A 19,936-nucleotide genomic window follows, 5' to 3' on the forward strand; every position below is an offset into this window, starting at 1 on the left:
ACATTGGGAGAGGTTGCAGGGGAAGGGCAATTCCTGTGTATAGACAGGTGGAACTGGCCCGGAGGCAATGGGAATTTGGACATGCAGCTACAACGAACAGTCTGGGGTGCAGTGGGGTGGCCTCGGTGCCCCAGGGAGTACATAAGCTTGTAGAGACCATAGGTAGGACACCAGGAAGAGAGCCCTTGAAAGAAATGGAAGGATCAGTCAGGGAGGTGATAAAAGATGGGAGAGTGGGGCTGGCAAGGCCCCACGAGGGGAGAGGCCCTCTGACACCTGCTTCAGCTGCTCAGCTATTAACCCTCTGCTAGAGCAGAGAGAACGACAAGCAAAGGTGGTGACTAGGAAGTTCCTGCCCAGTTTAGGTCTTTCTGCAGCACTGGATGCCATAGATGAGTCGGGTGTGTGTGTGTGCACGTGTGCAAGTGAGTGCATGTGTGTGGCAGTGGTCTTGTTGGAGAATGGCTGTGGATGAACAGGCCTGGCCTGCACATGACACAACTATATTCCACTCTGTAATCACTTTAACACACGTATTATAAGAACTTCTAGGAGTGGTCTGGGTATTGAGTAGCTTTTGCTCCCCTTCTGCTCTTGAGGCTGAGGACCCTTTCTGGAGTAGGTCCCGGACTGTCCTCTGTTGTGTCCAGTATTTCTGCCCTAGCATCTTTGCCGCCTGTTCGGAACGCAAGGCTCTGGCTTATACCTGTTGGTGGGATCATTGTCTAGGGCACCAGAGAACAAGAGATCCCTGGCCAGCCCTCAAAAAGCAAGGCCTGGAGAGTGTTCTCTCAGCCTGGGCTGTGTTTATGGATTTGGGAGTATGGATTCAGGCGTGGCTGCAGTGACATGAGCACATGGACACCGGGTTTTGCAGGTAGGTTTACAAACAAGTGGCCGTGCTGTTGGACTGTGTACCCCTCCGCACTGGTGGAGGAAGTCCTCAGAGGAGCCCCTTCCAGCTCAGGTCAGGAGTGCCTCAGGTGACAACAAGCCTCACTGGCTGCAGCATGACCCGGACCTCTCTTTCGGCGGGGTTATAGAATGGACCCCCGATGCTGGGGCTAGTTTCCTACACTGCAAGGAACGAGGAGTATCTGCATTCTATGCTGCTGCAACCTGCCTAAGATCAGTCAGCCCAGGAGGAGTGGTGCTGGGCTTGAACCCTGCTTGGCAAGGGCAGAGCTAGGGGAGGATAAGCTTGGACCTGAGCCCTGGTCACTGGACAAAAGGCTGACCCTTAGTGTCAGAAAGAGGTGTTCACACATCTGCCTGTGTACAAGGATGGTTCTTTCTGGGGGCTCTGGCAGATCAGACGAGCAGAGGAAAAGCTGTGGCTGTCTGAGCCGTTACAGTTATATAGGGATGTTAGGACTCTGGGCAGCTGTTCTGAGCCCTTGCTGTTGGGAAAGATGTGATGGTCCACTCTTGGTGTCCTCAACCATGCTGTCCACGGGACGTTGCTTCTGTGAAGTGTTTGGTATGGGGTGATTTTGACACTTTTTCACAAGAAGGCAGACCTCTGTAGTCTTCTAAGTAAAAACCTGTGTCTATGACTTGAATTCAGAGGAATGGGTCCTGCATTGAAAACGGCAAGAGTGTTGTTCATACTGGCCTCTTGGGAACTGGTGATTGTTGCCCCAATGTCTTTGTCCTCCAGCAGACAGATAGGCAGATACTGTGCACCTCCTTTGACCCAGCCCACCCAGGTGCTTGGTGTGGGGAAGACAGTCACAAAAACAGGTAAAGGAGTCCCCTCTGGTGGTAAGAACACTAAGCAGAGTAAAAGAGACAAGAGTTGCGGGGGGATGTGACCCTTGTGGATGGGGTGGTCAAGGAAGGGCTGCCTGCTGAGATGACCCTGGAGGAGAGGTCTGGTTGAAGTGAGGGAGCTAGTTGATGTTGGGGGGAGAGGTCATGGTCAATACAAAGGCCCAAGCTTCTCCTAAGGAATTGTTCCTGTTCTCACCATCTTTTTGTTCCCTGTGTCTGCTTGTCAGTCCGCCTGACATTTAGTTTCCAGGGGAATCCACATTTAAGCCCATGAATGAACCTTGGGCCACAGGTGGCAGTGCATTACCTGGTGAGGAGGTGCCCAGGGTCCAGCCTTGGTCCTTTGATGTGTTCTTCAGGGTCTCCTGCTAAGCGGCTACCACAACATACGCTGTCTGCCTTGACTGCGCCACCCAGGCTGCTGGCTGGTGCCAGCTTCTGTCCTTGACTGGCACATTTGCCACTTCGAGTGCCTTTGTTCTTCTGGTAGATACCACAGAGGCTAGCTTGGTGAATCCCAAGGCCAGGTGTCTTCCCCAACCCTCTGAATTGCCTCTGGGGTGGGCAGCTTTGGCTGGCCTGGGTGGGGAATGGGACCCAACAGAACCAGGATCTGCACTTCCTGCCCCAGGCTGTGCGCAGCCCACCAGTCACATTCTGAGTGCCCAGAAGGCCACACTCAGGGAGGTGCCCAAGGAGGAGCCCAGAGTTCCCTTCCCATTGGGAGGAGATGATTTTGAGCCAGACTGAGGACAGGAGGGATTGGGGAGGTGGTGATGTGGACAGTAGGGTAGGCTGAGAGGGTGGCAGGAATAGGGACTGCAATAGGAGGACATGCTGTGTCCCAGGAAGTGTCCGGTCCTTGGGGAGTGTGCAGGGAGCAGTGTGGGGTAAGGGTCAGTTACACTTGAGGAGTGCCAGGCTGAGGAGGAGGCGGCCTCCTGCAGACATGAGGAAGCATGACAGAGTGGACGGTCCATCTCAGCAGGGCTGCCTGCTGCAGCTCTCTCCCCGTTGGGCATGCCCATCATGCATGCCCACCCAGAGCAGAGGGGCTGTGTAAGCCTCACCTGAGGGTACCAGAGAAGGAAGCCACGGCCTGAGACTTTTGGTGCTTCAGAGGAACAGTCACATGGGCCGTGGTCCTTGTTGGAGAGCTGGCCCAGGGGTCAGCCCTTCTGCTCGCCCACGCTGGCAATGGCACTGAAATCACCTAGACAGCCCAGATGGGACATGGAAAGCAGGCAGCACTCCACTGGAGGCAGTGACTGGATCCAAGGAGGTCTGCAGAGGGAACATCGGGAGGACTGTGGGCTTGAAAGCCCGTCCATGTTACCATACCTCGGTTGCTCCCTTCTGCTCTCGTTCCTGTGCCTGACATGGGGAGGCAATACCTGGAACTGCTCAGGGGGCTTCCTGGGGTGTCAGTCTGCCCTGTGTCCTCCTGAAGCAAATGGCTTCACTGCCCCCTGCATGCTTTGGGTGCAGGCTGATCGGTTGCTTGTATAGACACCTGTGGAACTTGGGGCCAGGGCTGTGATGAGCTGGGCCCCTCCCTGATTCCTTTCCTGGAGCTTAGTCTTGCCAGCTGGGGTAGGCCCTGGCAGCCTTGAGCCGCCAGATTCCCCAGGGAGACCAGTGGGTTCTGATGGCTAGTCACGGTGCCACCTGGACTGAGCTAGGGTTTGTGGACGTCACGTGCCAAATGATTCCTCCTAACGTTTCTCCCCTCTGCATGTCTGATCTCGCACCTTGTGTAGGCATGACGAGTGTTCTGATGTCAGCCATCGGACTCCCTGTGTGTCTTAGCCGCGCACCCCAGCCCGCCAGCCCTCCCGCCTCCTGTCTGGCCTCTAAAAGTCACAGCTCAGTTAAGAGATTGAGGAAAATGTCCATGAAAGGTAGTTTCTGCTCACAAATACTCTCTGGCCTCTGCTCAGCCACCTCCAAGTCTTGCTGCCTCTGACTCTCCTGCATCAGTCGCTCTTCTCTGACTCCCATGGCCCTTCTCCGCTTCTTTCACCTGCTGGGGCACGGGCTGCTTGCCCTTCTCCCTGCCCTCAGCAGCAGCGGTGGCCTCTTGGGAATCTACTTTTCCCTGCAGTCCCAGAGTTCAGGTCCTGTCTCCCTGGAACAGTTGGAGTGCAAGTGGCCTCTTTTCGAGGACTCTCTGACTTTGTACACACAGGTATGGATTGAGGCCTGGTTCAGGATGAGGAACAACTCTGTCCCTTCTATGGGGGCCAGTGTGTGTCAGGAAAGGCCCCCAGCCCTGTCTGGCTCCCCAGGTGTGTCTACTTCACAGGGGTCTCCCAGTGACCATTGCCCTGCCCATCACCCATCTGGGGAAGCAGGAGTTTAGAACCACAGAAGGTTTTAACAAGACTTGTGTGGAGTGGCCTGTGGGTAATAAGTTCTAAACCCGTCATTTCTAAAGCTGATTGTGCCTCTGGGTCCATCACGGGGCCAGAGAAGCATGGACTGCTGAAAGCCCAGCAACCTTCAGGAAGATGTAGTGAGCAGGGAGCACAGACCTAGCTCAGCCATTCCTGGGTTTTTGTCTTGTTCTAGCACTTGCTAGCTTTATGATCTCACACAAGTGTTTCCTCCATTCATGACCTGGAGCCTCCTACTTAGCAGATTGGTGGGAGGAATAGGAAGTACACACATGAAGCACCTGGCATATAGTAAGGGTGGCTGCTCTGATCATGTCCACTGCCTGTCTGACCTGCACCCCACTGGGTAGACGAAAGGCCCAGGGAGGGGCCAGGGCTTTACCTACCCAGCCCCACTCCACTCCCACCCTTACCCCCAACAGTCAGGGCAGGCTCAGAGAGCTTGACCCTGTTCCAGTTCTTACTCTGCCTGAAAGGAACACAGGTTCTTGCCCTAACTGCTGTGGCTCAGTTGGTTGAGTCTTGTCCTGCAAAGTGAAAGTTCGTCTGCTTGATTCCTGGTCAGGGCACATGCTTGGGTTGTGGGTTCAGTCCCCAGTTGGGGCGTGTAGGAGAGGCAACCGATTGATGTTTCTCTCTCACATTGTTTTTTTTCTCTCTTCCGCCCTCCTTTCCCCTCTCTCAAAAAATAATTAAAATCTTAAAAAAAACAAAAAAACCGCTCTCAGCAGACCTTCTGGCTTTCCTGGGCTCAGATGGCCCTTTCATGGGGTTGGTAGTCACTTGGCTGGCTCCTTTGGAGAAATGTGGCTCACGAAAAATTACCTTCAGTTCTGAAAGGCTGTCTGGGCCAGAGTGGGTGGTGGGGGAATAGGATGCTGAGCTGAGTTGCACCAGAAGTGGGCCGGTAGCTAGTCCTGATGGCCAGGGTCCTCACTCACCTTGAGACTGGCCTATAGCTACCAGGCTTTTCTAAGAGTCTCCTCCTCAAAATCTGAGTAGAGTCCCTGAAACCGGGACAGCCCCCCAGCACCGGTGGTCATTGTGCTTTGGCGTGGCTCCCTCACCACAGTGACCAGAGTCAGGTCCCAGAAGCGTGTATGGGGGTGTATGGGGTAGTGGGTGCTTGTGGTATGGGTGTGTGTAGAGTGTGGTATTCTTTTGCTTATAGCTGTCTTTCAGGTAATAGCGGCTAATTCCTTCATAGCTATCAGCTTTGGTTGGTATTAGGTCTCCAGTTTTTAGACGAGGTAACTGAGACTCAGAGGTAACATGATTTGGTCCCAACACAAGAGCCAGAAACAAACCCGATGTTGCCTGGTCCCAGCCTCTCTGCTCCCCTCATAACATTACCTGGCCTCTGGTCTAGGAGCTCAGTGTTTGAAGCCTCAGGTTAAGTCTTTGCAGCCAGGGGCTGATGGCCATGAGCTTGGGTTGAAACCAGAGCCCCTTGGTGTCAGAGGCTAGGATCTCCCCACTTACCTTGAGGCAGAATGAGGAGCCCTGCAGGTTTGCTTTCCCAGGTTGCTCTGGTCTCCCCGGCCCTTTCTTCCTGCTCTTGCATGGGCTTTGCTGCCATCCTTTCTCTGATTCTGCTGCTGCCTGGGTCTGGACAAACCCCCTGGCTGTACAGATTCCCTCTTGCTAGCTGGCGAGTGCCTTGTCCTTGGGTGAGGCCTGCTGGTGCAGGGTCGTTTATGTAGGTGCAGGGCTTCTCGCATGTGAACACAGAGAAGTGGTTTTGAGAGGAGTGGGCAGCCAGGGCACCTTCCTGATGCATATCTTGGCTGCTGCCCAGAGTCACTTGCCTTAGGAACCGAGTAGGTGTGTCACTGAGACTCGGGTGTGTCACAGCCTGGAGACAGGCTCGAGAAGACTGCCGCTTTTTGTGACAGTGTCAGTGTGGCCGTAGGCTGCAGTCAGCATGCACAAAAGATGCCATACTGCGTAGGCACCCGCTATACACTTGGCTCATAAAACTTCTCTTACTGAGACTTTCTTAGAAGGATAATGAAAGAGGAGTGAAATAACACTACCAGTACATGCTCCAGAGCAGTTTGTTTTAGAAACTGCTGTTGACTCTTCTGCATGTTGCCCGAGGAGCCTGGGTCCAATATCCTGACCGAATGTACACGAGGACCTGAAGGCCGTGACCAGCTACTGTCTCTGCCCCTTTTCCTCTGCCTCCCGCAGTGGGTGGGCCTGAATAGGGCTCAGCCAAGCAAGAGTGTTCTGCTTGGCTCCAGGTCTCTGCTCTCTGCATGCTGACCTTCCTGTCTCAGCCCCTCTACCATCCCTCCTAGGAGTTTGGACCTCTCCCTTGTCCTCCTTTCTCTCTGGTTTCAGCATCTCCAGTTTATACTCATTGGGATACCACTGATGCTCTCCTCTCTTCCAGGAGGAACTCCAAAGCCAGAGCCAGAGCAGGTGATAAGGAGCTATACTGAAGAGCTAAAAACAGCGCCGGATGAGGTAGGTGTCACAGGAGCCATGCAGCTTTTAGTTTTAGGAAACAAGAGGCAGCTCCCGATGAGAAGGACACCAATCTGGTCTCTGCTGGAAGAGCACCTCCAGATGCTGGCACCATGCTTTGAACACTTGGACTTGACCTCCCAGCCTCCTGTAGGAGGTGGGCCTTACTGAGATGAGGTGGTTCGAGCTTTTGAAACTTGTATTCCAGTCTTAGCTTTGCTACAGACAGTGTGATCCTGAACAAAGCTCTTCTCTCGCACAGCCCTCTGTGTAGCCCTGTGCCATTGTGGGGGGGCCAGGAGTCTTGGAGACAAGGGATGGGAGAGTCTGCCCCACTCCCTGAGAGCTGATGCATGTAGGAGAGAGGTGGCCTTGTCCAGATAGCAGTCCTGCCCCTCTGGCTGCTGGGAAGGCAAGTCAGGTTCTTATAAATAACAGGACCTGCCAGACCCCCATAATAACTTCAGTAGGCCATGAACCTCTCTCTCTTGAGCTGCATTTTGGGGGCTATAAGTGCCACTTCTCTATGATTTGAATGGAGAGTCCTGGAGAATCTGGAGGAAGTGGGCTAAATGTCCATCCTTCCAGTTCAGAACCGAGGACTCTTCACTGGCCTGTTTCTCCTGCAAGTCGAGTGTGTGAGAAACATTTGGTTGGTAAACGTTTAGTTTGAAAGGCATCCTTTGTCTCCCACTGCCCCTTCAGCCCTCTCTGCCCCCACTTCACAGCACTCAGTCTTTCTCTTTGCCCTTGTGTTCATCGGACACAACTGAGCTCCTTCGCCCCCTCCCTCCTCCTCCTCTTCTAACTGCCATCTACACAGCTGACACACAGCTGTTGTACCCCTGCTTAAAACCCCTCAGTGGGGCCCTGATGTGTAAGACAAAGCCCAACTCCTGAACTTGATGAGAAGCCTCCAGGATCTGGCCCTCTCCCCATCTTGTCTAATCTCCCACACCCTGGTCCCCCTCACTCCCACAGGAGCTACCACCCCTCCCAGACTGTATGCTGGTTCACACTTCAGATCATTCTCTGCCCTATATCTGGAACGTCCGTTCCCACGCTTGTCCATCTGACAAGTTCCCTTTTCCCTTGCAAACTCAGCTTGGAGAGCCTCTCTGATTTCTCTGTCTGGCTGTTCTGCTGCAGAATTGGCCTCTGCTTCTGTTAATGCACTGGCCCCCTGCGCTCAGTGCTGTCAGTCATCCCTCCTACCACGGTGAGCCCCCGAGGGCACAAAGCCCAGTGACTCATCTGTGTTCCCAGCCTCTGGAACAAATGACTGTTGAATTGACTTTGACCGTAACTGACATTTCAGCAGATGAAGGTCTTTTCCTTCAAGTCTCACCTCTTTCGGTGCAGTGTCTCTTTCAGTGAGTGTTCCCTGTGTTTGCTTCCCCTCCAGGACTGCATTATCTGTATGGAGAAACTGTCCGTGGTGTCTGGGTACAGTGATGTGACCACCAGCAAGACCATCGGGCCAGTGGCTGTGGGCCGCCTCACCAAGTGCAGCCATGCCTTCCACCTGCTCTGCCTGCTGGCCATGTACTGCAATGGGAACAAGGTGCCTGCATGCTGACCCAGGGTGGGGGCCAGGGGCGACCTATCCCAGTCATGCCGCCTCTGAGCAGGTGACTGTAACTGCCCTGCGAAGGACCTGGGTATGCCAGGAGGCAGCCCCTGCCCTGCAACAGGATGGGGGTGGGGGCTGGGGGTGGCAGGTGATGCCTGGCTGCACTTCCTTCAGTGGAATTTAGCCAGAATGGACAGAGGTGGGGAGGACGGAGGGAACTGAGTCACATGGCAGACCTTCAGACTTGGCTTGGCCTTTCTCCGCGGTGTCCCTGTGTATCCTGTACCAGAGAGGATGCCAGCACCAACAGTTGACCAGTCACAGGGTTTCCTGTTTGATTTGAAATGTGATTAGACTGTGGGAACTTTTGATCGTAAACCTGATTTTTCTACCTGATGCCAGTCTCCTGGTACTTTCCACCCTTTAATGCAAATCATATAATGAGTTTCTGGTGCAAAACTTATCTTTCTAAGGAGGGTGTTGGAATCAAGTTTCTGTGCAAGGAGGCTGCCTGGGAGTTGGGCCATCTGCCCAGAACCCGATGTGCGACAGCAGCCAGCCGGTCCCCCTGCAGGCCTCCTTCCCATCTAGATGGCGGTGGCTGTGCCTAGGTGCCCTCTCAGGGCTGCCAGCTCAGTGTGTGGCGTTCTGCCTTGTATAGGATGGAAGTTTACAGTGTCCTTCCTGCAAAACCATCTATGGAGAGAAAACTGGGACCCAGCCTCGGGGGAAGATGGAGGTGTTCAGCTTTCAGGTGTCCCTCCCTGGCCACGAGGATTGCGGGACAATACTCATAGTTTACAACATTCCTCATGGCATTCAGGTAAGAGGGCCCTGGCACAAGAGGTGCCTCCTCGAATCTTTCTGGAATCAGTCCCTCTCCCAGCAGTATGCCCCCAGGTCACTGCAAGGATGTCCAGGTTGCTAAGCTTAGGCTTCCAGGAACCTGGAGGCAAGCGCTGGGGTTCAGCAAGCTCTTAGGGCCGTGGAAGGAAAGGGATGGCCTTCAGCCCTTTCCTGAGATAGGGAAGGCTTCCTGGAGACAGAAACATCTTAACTGCATTTGCACGGGGCAGAAGGCCAAGTGTATAAGCAGGAAGAACATGTATTGAGGGGCAGGAGCCCTCTTGGGGGGACAGGACGGGGCATGGAGGTGCCAGCAGAGAGGACTGATGGAGAGACTGGCTTAGTGGCCATAGCAGGCCTCAGTTGGGAGTGGCAGGACTGGGTCTGGATGTCAGGAACAAGACAAGAATCCTAGCAGAAGGACCCAGGGTCCCAATGGAGACCCAGAAAGGAACACTCACCCCTTAGGGCCTCCTTCCTTGGGCCAGGGTTGACCTCAGAGCCTGGGGCAGTTTGGGAAGATACAGGGCAGTGAGGACCAGAAGCCCGAAGGTCATGTGCTGTTCCCTTCTACTTCTTGGCTCAGAGTGAAATAATTAAGGCACTCTAGACAGGGTTGGAACCATAGGGCCACAGGGGAACTTGGAGCTGTACGTGGCGCATACTCCTGTCTAGACCACTGCCACCATCTCAGGGCCCTGCTCCAGCTACTTCTAGAGTGAGGAGTGGAGGGGCCTGTGTTCTGGAGCGAGGGCATCCTGAAGGCTGGCAGACCTGCCATCCAGTCCCCAGAGCCAGGTGCCTGGAGGATTGTCAAAGAAGTAGAGCCTCCACCCCAGCCTCAGAGGGGTTCCGGTCTTATCAGGGAAATAGAGAAAGTTAGCGGGAGTGTCTGATACCAGGTGGAGCGGCATGGTTCAGGGAGGGCGGCCATTGTTCACACTGGGTCTTTTGAGGGGCAGGATTTGAAAGAGAAAATGATTTATTTGATCACTTGAGCTCAGGAATAGCTCTGGCCAGGAGGGCAGAGGGGTGATGCTGGGCCTCCATGTCCTGTGTACTGCTGTATCCAGTGAGCACCCCGCTCCTGTGTCTGTGTCCTTCCTGCAGGGCCCTGAGCACCCCAACCCTGGGAAGCCATTCACCGCCAGAGGGTTTCCCCGCCAGTGCTACCTTCCAGACAATGCCCAGGGCCGCAAGGTAAAGGCCCCACGGCCACCCTGGGGGAGGGCTCCTCCCAACACACACACTGGCAGGCCTGTGCCCAACTGCTGGTTCCGGAATGGGAGAGAGCAGGGAGGCCTAGATTCGGTGAGGAGGAACAGAAAGGAGCTCATCCAAGATGGACCTGGAAATAGGGAATAATCCAGATGTTTAGGGGCTGAGTAGGTGGCAGCACTGTCTTAGGTGGGAGGGTCGGCTATTGGGTGGGGTCAAGACGAGTCATGGAGGTGCACAGTGTGAGGTCCTGTTGGACCGTCGGAGCAGATGGGGTTTCATACTCTAGGACTATGGATGACATTACTCAGGTGGCAGAGGAATGGGGAGAAGAAAGGGCCCAGCTCTCAGGGACCCAGCCAGTGGTTAATGGTCCATGTTGAATCCACAACCCACAGTCGACATTGGTGGACGGTTGGTGCTGCTGTCCTCATCCTTACCACTGGAGCAAATTAGTCAGGGATGGTAGTGGATGCCCCACCCTGTCACCTGGCCACCCTGCCCCAGGGTGAAAAATCTTGTAAAGGGACAGGCCAGTGCTGCTTCACCCTTCCTCCCTCCTTCACTTCTTCTTTCTCTTCCTTTTCCTCCGGGGGCAGGTCCTAGAGCTGCTGAAGGTGGCCTGGAAAAGGCGACTTATCTTCACAGTGGGTACGTCCAGTACCACAGGCGAGACTGATACGGTAGTGTGGAATGAGATCCACCATAAGACCGAGATGGACCGCAACGTGACAGGCCATGGCTACCCTGACCCCAACTACCTGCAGAATGTGCTGGCTGAGCTGGCCGCTCAGGGGGTGACTGAGGACTGCCTGGAGCAGCAGTGACCCGCCAGCCTGGCCGCCAGCTGCCCCACCCCCGCTGCCAGCTCGGCTGCCCCTGGGATGGACAGCCAGGAGGGTGCCTTTCCTCAGAGGCTGAAATGTTTGTTGGGGGTATGGGCATTTTCCACCGCAGCTGGGGCTTCTCCTGTTTGCCTTTCCTCCTTCCTCTTCCCCTCCAGGCCTGGATCTGCATGGGAATTGGGCAAGCCTGGGGAGTTGTACTTGTGGGAGCTTACGATGCAGCTACCTCAGTGCTGGGGGCCTGGCATAGGGTGAGGAGAGACTGCCCCACCCCCAGCCAGGGCAGGCATGGGTCTGGGTCAGCTTCTCATACCTCAGATGTTCTGTTTGCAATAAATGCCCAATAGCCAAAGTCAGCAGGCCCTGGTGTGTTCTGTCAGTGGAGAGGTTGTGTGTGTGATGTATGAAAGCCAGCACACATGTGTCCTACTGTATCAGGAAGGGACCTTATGGGCTGTCCATTCAACTCCCATTTCCTGAATGAAGACTGAGGCTACCCCTGGCCAGGTAGCTCAGTTGGTTAGAGCATTGTCCTGATACACCAAGGTTGTGGGTTCAATCCCCAGTCAGGGCACCTACAAGAATCAACCAATGAATGCATAAATAAGTAGAATAACAAATTGACCTATCTCTTCCCCCTTTCTCTCAAATCAATTTAAAATATTTAAAAAATGAAAACAGAACAAAAATAAAAAACAGGCTGCAATAAGGGCCAGAGAGCCCATGGCACTGGCCTGTGCCGCCTCCCCAGTCCCTGAACCCAGTTCTTGTAGTGTGAAGTCCAGCAACTCAGCATGCACCCTCCCATTACTGCCTGTTTCTGGGAACACTGCTCACAGGAGGCGCGTGCTGCTGCTGCCTCTGTTTTACACGTGGGGAAATTGAGGTTCCAGGGTGTAGTGACTGGCCCAAGGTCCCAGCTAGTGGTAGACCCAGAGCTAAAGTCTGGGTCGGGAATGGTCTGATAACCATTCTCAAAGTTCTAATTCTTCTACAGCCTCGAGGGAGGATCGAATACTCCTACACTTGCTGTCTGCCGACTGGGGGGAGGGGGCGAGTGCGCGGGGCCTGGGGCTGGAGGGACACACAGGGTTGCATTTTGAGTGGGTCAGGGGCACTTGCCTTTGCAGGTCCCTTTCTCCATAAGACAAGAAGTTAAATTGTGTTTTACAGTGTGATGGTACAAAGACGAACATCTGTTAGAGCATTTTCTCCCATCTAGAAGTTCATTTTTTTTCCTTCTGATTTTAAAAGAAATTAAGACTTCTCCTGGGCCCCTTAGAGTATTGCGAGCCCTGTGCGCTGCTCACTGAGGCTCCTGGAGGGGCTCCACCTGGGGAGGTTAGGGGGCCTGGATGGGCCCCAGCCTGTCTGGTTCCAGGATGAGACTTGTTCTGTTGGCCCACAGGGCACGGGAATTGGATGGGCGCCTGAGTGCTGCTGCCCTTTTGACTCCCACCATTAGGGCATAATGAGAATCAGAATGGCAGGAATTGCAAAATCTACCTGATAAGGGTCTAGTATCCAGACTGTATAAGCAATTCAACAGTAAAGAGACGAATACCCAATTTTTTTAAAAAAAGAAAGCCCTGGCTGGTGTGGCTCGGTTGGGTGTCATCCTGCAAACTGAAAGGCTGCGGATTCAATTCTCAGGGCACATGCCTAGGTTGCGGGTTTGATCCCTGGTTGGGGCGCATATGAGAGGCAACCAATTGATGTTTCTCATACTGTTGTTTCTCTCACCCTCTTTTGCCCTCCTTTCCCCTCTCTCTAAAATCAATGCATATCCTCAGATGAGGATTGGAAAAAAAAAAAAAAGCAAAGGGGTTTTCTCCAAAGAGGATACACAGGTGGCTGACACATAAAAAATATTCAACATCATCAGGGAAACACAGATCAAAACCAGAGTGATACCTCTTCAAACCCATGAGAATGGTTTTTATCAATAAATAAAAAGGAAAATAGCAAATGTTGAGGATGTGAAGAAATTGGAGCTCTTATCTGCTGCTGGTGGGGATGTAAAGTGCAGCTGCTTTGGAGAACAGGCAGTTCCTCGAAAAGTGGTTACCATATGACTAAGCAATTCCACTCCTAGGTTCATATCCAAGGACTGAAAATATGTCCACACCAAAACATGAATGTTCATATCATTATTATTCATAACAGCCCAAAAGTGAGAAAAACCCACATATCCATCAGTTGATGTGTGGATAAACAAAATGTGGTCTATCCATACAATGGAACATTACTCAGCTATAAAAATGAAGTACTTCCCTGGCCGGGTGGCTCAGTTGGTTGGAACATCATTCCGTGCACCAAAGTGTGAGTTCAATCCTGGTCAGGGAACATGCCCAGGTGGCGTGTTCCATCCCCGATTGGGGTGCATACAGGAGGCAACCAATGGATGTTTCACTCATCAGTGTTCCTCTCTCTTCCTCTTGAAATCAATGAAATGTGCCCTCAGGTGAGGGGTTTTTAAAAAAACAAACTATCACCTACAATATGGATGAACCTTGAAAACATTCCAAGTGAAAGAAGCCATATATGACAGGCCACATACTATGTGATTCTCTTTATATGAAATGTCTAGACTAGGCAAATCCACAGAGGCAGAAAGATCAGTGGTTCCCACAGGGAGGAGGGACTGGGGAGTGACTGTTCATGGGTACCGTGTTTTCTCCTGGGGTGATGAAAAGGTTCTGGTATTAGTGTTGATTGCACAACCTTGTGAATATGCTAAGAACCAGTGAACTGTGCACTTTTGAAAGATGAGTTTTATGATATGTGAGTTATATTTTAGTAAAATATAAATATATACACACACAGGGTGGGGCAAAAGTATGTTCATAAGGAAAATATACAATAATAATACATGAATAAACTTTCACATACAACTGTAAACCTACTTTTGTCCCACTTGTGTATATAGTGAGAACTAAGGGGAGCAATTGGTGTAAGTGGGGGGCTTGTCAGCTGTCAAGAGCTCTAGAGACCTTTCTCTAAGTTCTTCCTTTGGACAAGGGAACTGAAGAACGAGGGAAGATGTGGCTTTGAGGAGGGAGGGCAGGGCACAAGATGGCAGCAGGGCCAGGTGCACTGTAATGGGGCTGGAGCTCAACAGGTTGTGGGAGTGTCATGATGCGGGTGGAATTGGACAAGTTGGAGCTGTCCCAGGCTTGCTCCTGGGTGGAGATGGAAGACCAGAGGGAGTCTCCTGGCACACAGGGTGCAGGAATCTCAGGCATGTGGCCCTGAGCCCAAGGTTCCAGATATTCTCCTTTCCAGGGCTGGGAGGCTGGGTGGGGTATAAACCGAGATGACAGACCCTGGGCTCCAGCAGCCTCTCCCTCAGCTCGGGGCCTGCCCCACACCAGAGCCCTGCCCAGTCCCCTCCCCGTGGGGGGTTGGGCTGAGGGGAGGAGTTGGGGTGCATTCACATTTTCAGGTCTTTCCAGCCCTTGGCCAGCCTGGCAGCCAGACTAACCAGCTCCTCCAGGCCCCAGGTTGGGGGAGGGGTGCAACGGGGCGGGGGGGGCGGGGGGGGGCGGTGGTCAGCCGGACCAGCCCCAGGCTGTGGATGTCGTAGAAGGCAGCCATGATGGGGCTCTCCCAGAGGCAGCCTGGCCCATGGCTGCTGTTCCTCTTGGTGGCGGTGGTCTGGCCCCAACCCTGCATGAACCTGGGTGAGTGGGGGTCCAGGGACTGGAGACCCCTGGCCAGGGCACCTGCTGGAGTGATTGGACGCTGGGAGCCCACGTCCCGTCGTTTGGAGAGGCAGCCCCAGGACCCTCACGCCTCTCTCCCTGGCCACAGAGCTGATCCCCTACACGCCGCAGATAGCAGCCTGGGACCTGGAAGGGAAGGTGACGGCCAGCACATTTTCCTTGGAGCAGCCGCGCTGTGTGCTGGACAGTCATGCCAGGGCTGCCAACACTGTCTGGCTGGTGGTGGCCTTCAGCAACGGTGTGTCACAGTGCAGGTGTGGGGCCTGGGGTGAGGGGAGGGGCTGAGGGGAGCTGCAGGGCCTGGGGAGCTCCACGCTGTGACCTGCCACTGCTGGGCGTGGATTAGGAGTTGGGCTTTATGGAGAGGGTGCGCTGAGAGGGTGACGAAGGCTACTTTGTGTCGTAGGGGCCCTCTGGGTGCTGAGGCATGGAGGGCCAGGGGTGGAGGCCTCGGACCCAGACGGGGATCGTGGCAAGGGAGACCTGGCTTCACCTGCCCGCCAGCCCCATCTGTCTGTCCCTTCCTCCTGCAGCCTCCAGGGACTTCCAGAACCCAAAGACGCTGGCTGAGATCCCAGCCTCCCCACAGCTGCTGACGACTGACGGCCACTACATGACGCTGCCCTTGTCCCTGGACCAGCTCCCCTGCGAGGATCCCGTGGGTGGCAGCAGCATCTCGGTGCTGCGGGTGGGCAATGACCCTGACTGCCTGGCTGACCTCCGCCAGCCACCCTACTGTAATGCCCCCCTCCCCGGCCCTGGACCTTACAGGTGGGTCCCTCTGCCTGGAGCCTGGGACAGGTGGGTTGCCCTCCCTAGCCTTTCCCCAAGCCCCATCCTGGCTGCGGGAGAAGCAGGCCTTTCCCATTTGTAGCCTTGGCTTCTTCCTCGGCAGTGGGGGCGGGGTTGGGGGTGAGGGGAGCAACATTCATCACAGCTGGGGGATAGGCACCAATTCGGCCTTTCCAGTGGGCCCAGGAGGAAAAGGTGGCGCCACTGAGCTGGTGGGGGTGGGGTGGGTCTGCAGGGCTGCAGTCCAGGGCCTACTCTCTCTCCCACAGGTAGATCCGCGGAAACTAAGCCCAGGGCTGAGTTCAGCCCCCGTGGGTGGGTATGAGGTGGGGAAGCAGGAGAGAGAGCCATCATGCACTTTTACAGGCAAGGGAACTGAAGCACAAAAGCTCCAAGTGACTTGTCGATGTCAGGGAAAGCCGGGCTGAGAAAGCAGGCGTCCAGACCAGGGCTGCCCAGGCCACAGGATGAGGCTGGGTGTCCTCAGGGAGACCAAGTGCAGCTGGGAGAACCAGCAGGGTGCAGGGAAGGTGGTGCGGTGCGGGCTGGGCCAGCACCTCCCTCCACTGCCTCTCCCTGCCCTCTCACCCAGCCCTGCCAGGTCCACCTCCCCACGGCCCCAGGCCCGCTCCCTGGCTTGGCCGCCATCCCTAGCAGCCACCAGAGCCAGCTTCCCTCAGTGCCAGGCTGCCTGAGTCTCTTGATGCTCAGAAACCTTCCAGAGCTCCCCAGCCCCGACAAAGATGCAGCCTCAGCTCCTCTGCATGGCCTTCAGTGCCCTCAGTGCCAGTCTGTCCGCTCCCTGTGACCTGGGGCTCCGAGTGTGCCCTGAATACACCCCGCTCACCCTAGGCTTTTACCTGGGGTGCTCACCTCTACTGGGGGGCTTCCATGGCTTCAGACTCCACAGGGCCAGTAGTTCTCCCCTGGGAGGCGCAGAGCCCCAGCCCGTATACCCTGCTGAGCCGACACTCACAGCTTGGCCCAGAAGAGCTGCCTGGAGTCTGGCTGCAGTGGGCGCCCTGCCTGGGGCAGTTGGGCTGAGCCTCATCCCTCCTCCCCTCCCCAGGGTGAAGTTCCTCCTGCTGGACACCAGGGGCTCCGCCCAGGCCGAGACCAGGTGGTCCGAGCCCATCACCCTCCACCAAGGTAGCGATGGGGCGGGGGCTTTCTGGCTTCAGTCTTACCCTGGGCAAAATGGTCATACTCAGCTGCCCCTCCCCCCGTTGCCATGGCATCGGGGCCTGGTGGCTGACCCTCCCTACAGAATCTTGTGCTGAGGGGTAGGACATGCGGCAGACGCGCTGGCTCTGTCCATCTCCAAACGTTTGCCAACTCTTGGGTGTCTAGGCCACGGCCCAGTCACTGGCAGAAACAGCCTCCGCTCCTATGGGCCCAGCACTGCAGGAAGGAGAGGTGGGGCCAGGGCAAGAAGGAGGCCAGGGTCAGTCAGGGCCGCAGGGTCTGGGAGGCTTCCCTCAGCAGGGCCCCAAGGAGCCAGCATGAGTCACCAGGCTGAAGAAACTGCATGTGTGAAGGCCGGAATGTCCGGTGTGGGGGACACCTGGGAGACGGGCAGCAGAAGCTGGGGACGAGGGTGGGGGCTTGTTGTCTGAGGGCCTTGTATGCCCAGCTCCAGGGAGCAGGGCAGGCACATGGTCCATCCCAAGGTCCTCCGCCGCTCAGCCTGCTATGGGTGGGTGCCCTGGTGGGAACAGCCTAGACGGTGAGACACGGGTGGAGGCTGGAGCGATGGGTGGTGCAGGCTACAGGGCACAGGTAACCTTCTGAGACGGGCGAGCTCAGGAGGCTGTGAACCAGGGACAGCCAGGCCTTGGGTATGAGCATGGGTGGAGGGTGACTGCCCTGGGGCCCTGGGGCAGCATCTGAGCAGCCACTGTGTGTGCAGGGAAGTCCCCAGGCTCCATCGACACGTGGCCAGGGCGACGAAGTGGTGACATGATTGTCATCACCTCCGTCCTCTCTTCTCTGGCTGGCCTCCTGCTCCTGGCCTTCCTGGCAGCCTCTACTGTGCGCTTGTGAGTGGTGACAGGCCCAGGGCCCTTTGCCCACCTGGAACCCCTTCCTTCTCCCTGATCCCCGAGCCTGGAAAGCCTCCCTGACCCAGTGGTTTCGAGTGGGGCAGTGTCCCTGGAAGGGCTCTGCAGGGAATTCCCACCCTGAGCGTCTGCCCTGGGAGGTCAGAGGGGAAGTGGTCCAGTAGCTCCTCTGACCACAGGTTCAGGGGAGGGGCCACCTCGCTCTGTTCCTCTCCATCAGTGTGTCCTTTGCTTTGGCCCTTGTCCTCCTGGGCCTCATTTTCTCTCCAATGAGCCCTCTGTCATTTCAGTGAATTGACACCAGAGTATTCAGGGTGGCCACCGGAAGGAGGCAGGCCTCCAGCTTGTTCTAGAAGGGAGGAAGGGGAGATCAGCGGCTGCAGGGGGAGCGGGGCAGGAGTGGGGACAAGGAGCCAGCTCCAGCCAGCAGTGACACAGCTCCTCCTTCTCTCCCTGTCCAGCTCGAGCCTGTGGTGGCCTGAGGAAGCCCCTGAGCAGCTTCGGATTGGCTCCTTCATGGGCAAGCGCTACATGACCCACCACATCCCACCCAGTGAAGCTGCCACCCTGCCGGTGGGCTGTGAGCCTGGCCTGGACCCCCTCCCCAGCCTCAGCCCCTAGCCTGGCCTATGTGCCTGGTGCTGGGCAGTGAGGGGAAGGAAGGGAGAGACAAGGGTGGAGTGCTCCTTCTCAGCCCTTGCACCCACACGCCCCGCCCCCATCACACTTCCCCCTGCCTGAAACCCCACCACTAGCAGCCCTGACTGGCTTTCCCATTTCCCCACTCTCTCCAGGCAACTGAAGTTGCAAGCAGGGGAGTTTGGGTGAGGGCTACGGTCAGGCTGGGCACCACCTCCCTCCCTACCTCTGTTCTGCCTGTCCTGTGAGTGAGGCTGGAGATAATGTGGAAAGGCCACCCTGACTGGAAGTTTCCAGGCCCCAGGTGGAGGCCTACAGGGGCCCTGCAGCGAGCCAACCTGGGACCATCACGGGGTATATGAAGTCTGAGCCTCCTCTGTCTCCGTCCCACCGGCCAGTGGCTGGGGCTGCCGTGAAGTCTTCAGAGATAACTTCACTGTCCCTTCACTGTCAGGAAGGCACAGGCCCTTCCTGAGGGAGGCTAGAAGGTCGGAGCGTAGATGCACATGTTGACCGTCTGGCCACTGGGCCACCGCTTCCACCTCCCTTGCACACACAGAGGGTCCTCGCACTTACCTACTCACTCTCACTCCACAGACATTTGTTAAGTGCCTAGTGCATGCCCTGCACAGTGTTACGCATGTAGCCTCAGGCGGATCTTGGGGCGCTCCCTCACTGCTCTGGACCTCGCTGTATGTCCAGAGGTGACCTGTTACTGTTGGGAGGCTGTCAGGTCCTCAGATTGTCACATATCCGAGGGCTCACATTCCCTCAGACAAGCACCCCAATGGGCTCTCTGGAGTCCGCGATCACCCACCCCAGTCACTGGAGGACAGGTTTCAGTTCCCCAGCGTCCGTCTGCCTGTAAGGCTGGTGTTACTCTCTGTGGCCACACGAGGGCGACCAGTGCACCGCAGCTGCCGCAGGACAGTCCCGCATGCGCACTCCTATTCATGGACCGGTAGGGCACTGTTTCGCGGCGGGATCGCGCCAGGCGACCTGATGTCAAAGAGCTGGCACCACTCAGCAGGGTCTCTGGAGGTCAAGGCTCCAGGCTCCACTTGGATCACGCGAGAGCCATACGCAGTCACGCTCCCGCTTGTCCAATCCGCAGAGTCCCATCGTTTTGTAGCTGGAGAAACAGGCTCAGTGACTTTCCCCCCCCCGCTGTGCTCTGTCCACTGCTACCCCACCCGGTGTCCCCTGTCCTCTCTAGCCTGACTGCGGTGGCCTGCGGGCTGGGGTACACCTTTTGAGGTGAATAAATGCTGTCTGGCTTTTCCATCTGAGTAGTTCCTGTGCTGGTTTCAGAAGAGGAGCATTTACACAGGGGGCCCAGCCTGGCCTTGCTCTGTCCAGCCCTGCCCTCCACGAGGTCCAGGGATGCCTTGAGCCTATCCCCTTGATTGCTAGTCCTAATTGTACTTTGGGGGTGCCCTCATCTCCTATCGGGCCCCAGGGAAACCCACCCATGTATTGCAGGGCCAGGAAGCCAGCTACTAAGCAGTTTCTGGGGATTTAGTAGTGCTCCATTCCAGGCAAACACTTCAGGGCAGACTTTGCTTTCAAAACCCTTGCACACCTGGCTCCTGGCAGT

The 19,936-nt window shown here is 55.8% G+C and overlaps 2 protein-coding genes across 6 annotated transcripts in view; both read left to right on the forward strand.

The window, feature by feature from the left end:
- The window catches only part of DTX2 (deltex E3 ubiquitin ligase 2), a 33,645-nt gene extending 22,178 nt beyond the window's left edge, over positions 1-11,467 (forward strand). For 2 of the 4 annotated variants that reach the window (XM_054589760.1, XM_054589761.1), the window contains exons 7-12: positions 3,534-3,674; positions 6,568-6,641; positions 8,047-8,205; positions 8,876-9,037; positions 10,171-10,260; positions 10,878-11,467. In XM_054589760.1, coding sequence (XP_054445735.1) covers positions 3,534-3,674; positions 6,568-6,641; positions 8,047-8,205; positions 8,876-9,037; positions 10,171-10,260; positions 10,878-11,105 — 854 coding nt within the window. In that variant the 3' untranslated portion in view covers positions 11,106-11,467. The remainder of the gene's footprint in view (positions 1-3,533; positions 3,675-6,567; positions 6,642-8,046; positions 8,206-8,875; positions 9,038-10,170; positions 10,261-10,877) is intronic. The other 2 variants (XM_054589762.1, XM_054589763.1) reach the window with 2 other exon arrangements.
- Positions 11,468-14,675: 3,208 nt separating this feature from the next.
- On the forward strand, positions 14,676-19,589 carry UPK3B (uroplakin 3B). Of its 2 annotated transcripts, XM_054589264.1 has the most exons (6): positions 14,676-14,806; positions 14,937-15,086; positions 15,382-15,619; positions 16,710-16,789; positions 17,550-17,679; positions 18,162-19,589. In XM_054589264.1, the coding sequence occupies exons 1-6, from the start codon at positions 14,719-14,721 to the stop codon at positions 18,319-18,321; spliced, it is 846 nt and encodes a 281-aa protein (XP_054445239.1). In that variant the 5' UTR covers positions 14,676-14,718; the 3' UTR covers positions 18,322-19,589. The 2 variants fall into 2 exon arrangements, with proteins under 2 accessions (XP_054445239.1, XP_054445240.1); XM_054589265.1 differs by lacking the exon at positions 14,937-15,086.
- The last annotated feature ends 347 nt before the right edge of the window (positions 19,590-19,936 follow it).

The sequence above is a fragment of the Pteronotus mesoamericanus genome, unplaced genomic scaffold, assembly GCF_021234165.1.
Source record: "Pteronotus mesoamericanus isolate MK-2021 breed Mesoamerican mustached bat unplaced genomic scaffold, CSHL_Meso_final scaffold_167, whole genome shotgun sequence".
NCBI classification, from domain to species: Eukaryota; Metazoa; Chordata; class Mammalia; order Chiroptera; family Mormoopidae; genus Pteronotus; species Pteronotus mesoamericanus.

What these genes read in the sequence shown, in the direction of transcription:
- UPK3B (XM_054589264.1), top strand. Translation starts at nt 14,719, where the DNA reads ATGATGGGGCTCTCCCAGAGGCAGCCTGGCCCATGGCTGCTGTTCCTC. An exon ending in GGTGGTGGCCTTCAGCAACG is followed by an intron (nt 15,087 to 15,381) that starts GTGTGTCACAGT and finishes TTCCTCCTGCAG; the next exon opens with CCTCCAGGGACTTCCAGAAC. An exon ending in GCAGCCTCTACTGTGCGCTT is followed by an intron (nt 17,680 to 18,161) that starts GTGAGTGGTGAC and finishes CTCCCTGTCCAG; the next exon opens with CTCGAGCCTGTGGTGGCCTG.